Here is a 6,400-nt window from a genome sequence, read left to right as displayed (position 1 = left end):
AATGAAAAAAAAACTAAAGGTTTAGGGTTCATAAATGGTCCTCAAGATTAAAATCCTTCTATAAATGATTTTTTCATTTATAAATAATTTTAAAAAGAAAATCAAAATTTTATGAATTTTAAATTAAAAAATAAAAAAAATTCATAGGGACCATTTGTGATAAGTTTGTAAACCTCAGGGATGTTTTGTGATATGTATGTATGCCACGTCAGCAAACTAACAGAATTTTTGATAGAACCTAACGGCAGGGACCATTTGTAATTGCACATACAAACCTTGAAGACCATAAATGACACAAAAAAACATTAAGGATGCAATCTGATAGTTTCGTAAACCTTAGGGATGTTTTGTGATAATAAGCCTAATCTATATATATTCTATATAATCATCGGTCGATGATGTTTTCAACAACTTGGAAACACGAAGGAATGGCACAGATACCTTACTGCAATTGAAACAGAGTGGAGATATGAAACTTGCATATGCACAGAGTCACATGAGATTCTTCCCCACCCCCAGATCCAGTTTGTTGTGACTATTCAGGATCAGGACCTACAAATAGTTCTTCAGATGTAGTTATTGTTCGTACTTTTTTTCTTTTTTGGTTTTTCAGGAATTAGAGAGAGAGAGAGAGAGAGAGAGAGAGAGAGAGAGAGAGCAAAAGCAGCTGCTGCACTCAAGTCACTTCAAGAAAAGCTTGAAGAGAAATTTAAGACAGAACTTGAACACACGGTGCATAATTATTTTGGTGCTGTCACTTTCTTTTTAAATTCTATGTTATATATATATATATATATATATATATTTCTTTGTGGTGCGTCAGCAGATGATGACTGGTGAATTGAAGTTGATAATTTTAAGTGAATGCAGGAAAATTAAGCAGAAATGAAGTTGGAAAATGTTGAGTAATTAGCAAAAGCAGAACTGGCAGCAGCCATTGCAAGTGAGAAGACATCCCAGATTGAGAAAATGGCATAAGCAAATCTTCATGTAAGATGCATGCTCAAATCACCTAAGAATGGATAAAAACACCAAAATGTGGATTTATGGTCCTAATTTGTTGTTGATTTATATTTGAACTGTCTGGAATAAAAAGGGTTTTAGTGAAAATGGTGACACAATTATATTGAGGGATTATTTAAAACCAGAAAAAAGGTTTTTAGTAAACTGTTTTAAATATATAAATGTGCTTCTAGTTTTGCTCGCTTTTCTAGATTATAAAGCCTCGTTCAGAGGGTTATGGCATGTATTTGAGATAATAACTGATGAATCTTGCTTAAATAGTTCTACATTGGGTGGTACATGGTACGTTTGTCTGTATTAATCAATGTTTTCAAAGGCGAGGCGTATAGGCGAGGCGTTTTTAGTAGCGCTATGCGAGGCGTAAGCCTTGAAGCATTGAGGCGTAAGCCTTTTGAACATTAAGTTATTTTAATAAGAAAAATTTATGAATAATACAATACGATTAAATTGTACAACTAATTGTCATTCAAAACATAATAATCTATCCCAAAACATAATAATCAATCCCAAAACATAAAATATTTATTCAACATCAAAACAAAAACATAATTCACTCATCCCACTCCTCAACACTAATATCATTCAAACTAGCATCACTATCATATTGATCAACTGTATCAATATGAAAAGGATATTTCCCACTATCAAATGTTGAAGGATCTTTATCTATCTCATCATCTTCATCCATAAGCATCACTCTTATGGACTTGCTTTTGACTTTCCTCTTACTTGAGGTTTCACCATCTTTTCTCTTTTTTGAAGCTAACGAGGAAAGAAGAACATCATCATCAAGAATAAGATCATCATCAATCATAGGATCCTGAGTTCTAGAATGGACAATAGGCTCTTGAGTTCTAGAATGGACAATAGGCTCTTGAGTCCTAACATGAATATTCCCTCGCTCTTGAGTCCTAGGATCACCAATAGGCTCTACAGAAATAGGCACTCGAGCATGTAGATCAGTTTCATAAGGTTCAGTGGGCATATTTCTGATGACATCAACATCATATAATTCTTGAGAATTAAGCCAAGTAAGATCAGTTGGTAGAATTGGTTCTTCAACCTCAGCTATCCATTCATCATCGGACTCAATTTCATTCACCAATATTGGATCAATCTTTGACCTCCTTCTAATACTTCTCTCTCTTAGTGCCGTATTATACTTCACATATACTAGAGCATTGAGCTTTTGATGTTCAAGTCTGTTTCTTTTCTTTGTATGAATCTAAAATGAATATAAACATACAAAATTAGATTTAGAAGCATCAAAATTTGAACAATAAATTAATAGAAGAACTTTACCTGCTCAAATGTGCTCCAATTCCTCTCACACCCAGATGCACTACAAGTAAGGCTAAGGACCCGAATAGCAAACTTCGTCAACTCAGGTGTGTCCCTTCCAAAACGCTTCCACCAATTTGCTATATAAAAAAAACCAAAACAAATCCATCTAATTAAGTTTAACATTTATTTCAAGTGTTCATTATACTCGAATGAAAATGAAAAAGTAAAAATTATAACCTGGAGTTCGTAGTTTCCTTGAATTCACAGCAAGACGACTTCCAAACTCTCCTTTTGCCTCATCATACAAGTCCAACTGGATATCAGAAGCCATACGATCCTCAAAAGACAACATCCTAGTCATGCAATCTTCCAATCCCTTCCTCACTTCATCAGCATTAGAAAAGGTTTCTTCATAACGCAATTGAGGGTTCAAATAATAACCAGCAGCATGTAAAGGTTGATGAAGTTGTGGGCCCCATCTTTCGTCTATTCTTCTCCAAATGGGTTTATACTTTCTTTCAACTTTTCCGCAATTAAAAGCAATTTTCTCTTTTGCAACATCCATTAACTCATAAATAAATCCCATAGCAGGTCTCTCCTCTGAATCAACTTCTCTCAAAACCGATACTAATGGAATAACACTTTTGATGCAAAAAGCAACATGGGACCAAAAATTAACATCATATAGTATTGTTGAGTGAGCCCTAATACCTTCATGTTGTTGGACAAATGGTCCATTGTGCCATTCTCCAGAAGAAAACATTGCCTGAAGAGGTTGTTTTTGCTTATAGATGCTTTGAAGAGTAAGATAAGAAGTTGCAAACCGTGTGATTGCAGGGCGAATTATCTCTTTGTTTTTCGTGAAAGATCTCATTAAAGCAAGAACCCATGTATGCCCATAAATAAACTTCACTACTTGCTTGGCTAGTCTAATTGTATCTTCAAAAACTTTCATTTTGCTAATATCTTCTAACATCAAATCAATGCAGTGGGCAGCACATGGAGTCCACCATAACTTCTTCCTCTTCTCCATAAGTTTCACTCCAGCATTCTTATAATTGGAAGCATTATCTGTTATTACTTGAATGACATGCTCCTCTCCAACTTCTTTGACAACATCATCTAAATATTTGAACAATAACGTTCCATTTTTTATGGAATCAGATGCATCAATAGATTTCAAAAACCAAGTACCTGCTGGGCTATTCACAAGAAAGTTTATTAGTACTCTATTTTTACCATCAGTCCAACCATCAGACATAATAGTACATCCATACTCTGCCCAAGCTTTCTTATGTTCTTCCATCATTGTATTAATGTCGCCAACTTCTTCCTTAAGGATCCATGTCCTCAACTCATGCATTGATGGAGGCTTAAATCCTACACCGTATGCGGCAATCCCTTCCACCATAGGTAGCCAAAATGGATCATTTACAATATTAAATGGGAGTGCTCTAGAGAAGAAAAAACGACCAATCTTTCGACAAACTTCCTTTCTTTCTTCTTGTTTGTATGTTGAATTCAATGTACTTTGCCGAGCTTCTGAAGTGACAAATCTATCCATTGGTCCTTTTGATTTAGATTGTGCTCTAAGAGCCTCATCAACTGCAGCACTCCTAGTACCAGGGATTCCATATTCTTCATCCAATAAAGTTTCCATACTCAGAGCCCCTCCTCCTGGACCATCCCCGATCTCTCTAAGCATTTCATTTTTCTTTCTTTTTTCAAGCTGAAGATTTTTCAAAGTTGCGGCACACTCTTTTTTCACATGTTCAGGAACTTTCTTACATGGTTGCATACCATGATGAGTTTGACCTAAATGATGCTTAAGTCTAGAAATTCCTCCATTGCATCTTTGATCACAAAATGCGCATCTCAACATAATAATCTATCCCTCTATTTCTTTTGCATACTTCCACGCAGGATCTTTTCGATTCATATCTATAAAAAAAAATATTAATAATAAACCATTAATATTTCTAAGATACGAGTATGATGCATGTACGTCAAATTTCTACTATATCACATAAACGAATAAGATAACTAGTGTATTTTAAAAAAAATCGAAAAAAATTTATACGAAACTTCAAATTACAGTTTATTATAGTCAAATTATACAAGTATGATGCATGTACGTCAAAAAAAAAAAGAAAAAAAAAAGACTTACTTGCAGTCGAAAGATGAAGAGAATTCTTGAAATTGATGGAGTTATCTGGTAAGGGTAGAAATTAGGGTTGTACACGTACTACACAATATATATATATATATATATATATAAGGTAAGTCCATGTGTTATTATATTAATTTAGAGAAAGAAAGAAAAAAAAAAAAAGGTAAGAACAAAAGCTGTCGGTGGGAGTTAGGGGAAAAAAAAGAAAGATATTACATAAAAGGTAAAGAAAATAAAAAGAAAATAAAAAGAAAATAAAAAAGGGTAAGTACAAAAGCTACACTTTTGTAAAAAGAAAATAAACGCCATCAAAACGACGTCGTTTCATTACGCTTAAAAAAAAAAAAAAGGGTCATCTTCCTCCTCGCCCCGTCTTCCTCGCAGAGCAGTTTCAGATTTCCAGATTTTGAAATTTCTTCCAGTTCAGAAGTTTCCGAATCTGATACGCCTCGGTCCGCCTAGCCACGCCTTCCCCCGCCTCTCACGCCTTCCCAGCGCTAAACGTGCAACTCGCGAAACGGCCGACCGCCTCGGGCGTTTTCCTCCCGCCTCGCTCCGACGCGCGCTCCGACGAGCGCGAAGGCATGCCTTTGAAAACACTGCCTGGAACCAAGATTCGGTTTCATTTCGAAGTAAGATCTAAACCAGAAGAGAAGACGTTGGTGAAGGTGAAGTGTGGAGTCCGCGCACTATACGAACAAGATGCGGAAGAGCTCAATCGAACAATGAAACAATATTCCAACGGAAAGAATTCTAACTCTTTCCATATTATCATGTAACATTCTGTTTGAAGTCGAAATTTTTTTTTTTTTTTTATGCGAACATTTTAGCATATGATTCACTCTCTTTGTTACCTCTACATATTTCCAATTCATTCGCATTATTAGTTCACTTTCCCATTATCTTATACATTTTAGATTGACGATCCAATACATGGCACTACTACATTTTAGTATTTGCGCGACGAATCCAATTTCGACGCGCAAACTAACATGTAGTCGCACAAATAAAAGCGCGACAGAAAGATCGTCACGCGTAATCTGTCGCACAAAGGTCGTGAAGAAAGACTTTGCGCGACAGATCATATCACTCGTCGCGCATTTTTGTGCGACGGTTATCCTTCATTACAAAAAAAGTTCAGAGACGACTCAATCATTCGTTGCACAAAATTACGCGCGACGAAACCTGATTTGTCGCCAAAACAATGCACGGCGAATAGATGTCATCGCGCAAGACGTCCCGTAGACATTTGCGGCACCAGGAGTTCATCGTCGCGCAATTAGGTACACGTATTGCGCGAGGAAACTATGTTGTCGCCTAATCTTTTACGCGACGATAAACTGCGTCGCGCGGCACGTGCCCACAAATTTTGTGCGACGCAATACTGGTGTCGCAGTAATCGCAAAAATAATTATATTTATTTAAAAAATGAAACATTATTTTTTCGGAATATATGAATTTGCGCGACGACAAAAAGTTCGTCGCGCAAAATTAATATATAATTATAATATTACTTTTGTTTTATTTTATAAAAAAATAAATTTGGTTTTTTTTTTTGGGTAATAAAATGAAATTCCAATAAAAAAAATTGAATTGTAAATAACAAATCTATTATATAAAATAAATGTATGCTACAAGAGAAAGATTTAAAAAATAATTACGAAAATAAAAAAACTAATCGAATAATGTTCCAAAATCTACATTATCGTCTGGCACATGCGGTTCAGAGGTCTGGGGGTCTACACGGGCCGGCATCTGGTGGGGATGCTCGGGATGGACGGGCTCGGAGGTCGGCACATCAAAATTTGGGACTGGAATGCCGGACTGTGCGAGGGACTGCAGAATGACCGACATCTGGCTCCGAAGAGTGGCCACCTCTGCTGTCAAAGCAGTGACCTGACTGTTTGACTGCGCTGATGAACG

At 36.0% G+C, this 6,400-nt stretch overlaps 1 protein-coding gene across 1 annotated transcript; it reads right to left on the bottom strand.

Annotated features, from left to right (window-relative positions):
* Positions 1-1,573: 1,573 nt before the first annotated feature.
* On the bottom strand, positions 1,574-4,189 carry LOC117613355. The gene is made up of 3 exons (XM_034341963.1): positions 2,545-4,189; positions 2,326-2,444; positions 1,574-2,248 (listed from the first exon to the last, which is right to left on the bottom strand). Exons 1-3 carry the CDS (start codon positions 4,187-4,189, stop codon positions 1,574-1,576), a joined length of 2,439 nt encoding a protein of 812 aa, XP_034197854.1.
* Between the last annotated feature and the right edge of the window lie 2,211 nt (positions 4,190-6,400).

Source organism: Prunus dulcis, unplaced genomic scaffold, assembly GCF_902201215.1.
Source record: "Prunus dulcis unplaced genomic scaffold, ALMONDv2, whole genome shotgun sequence".
Taxonomy (NCBI): Eukaryota; Viridiplantae; Streptophyta; class Magnoliopsida; order Rosales; family Rosaceae; genus Prunus; species Prunus dulcis.
Note: the sequence above shows the minus strand (reverse complement) of the source record. Positions and strands in the feature narration are given on the sequence as shown.

Coding starts and splice junctions, on each gene's coding strand:
- LOC117613355 (XM_034341963.1), bottom strand. CDS start 4,189: ATGTTGAGATGCGCATTTTGTGATCAAAGATGCAATGGAGGAATTTCT. Junction 2,445..2,544: donor AAGGAAACTACGAACTCCAG/GTTATAATTTTT, acceptor TTTTTTATATAG/CAAATTGGTGGAAGCGTTTT. Junction 2,249..2,325: donor ATTGGAGCACATTTGAGCAG/GTAAAGTTCTTC, acceptor TATTCATTTTAG/ATTCATACAAAGAAAAGAAA.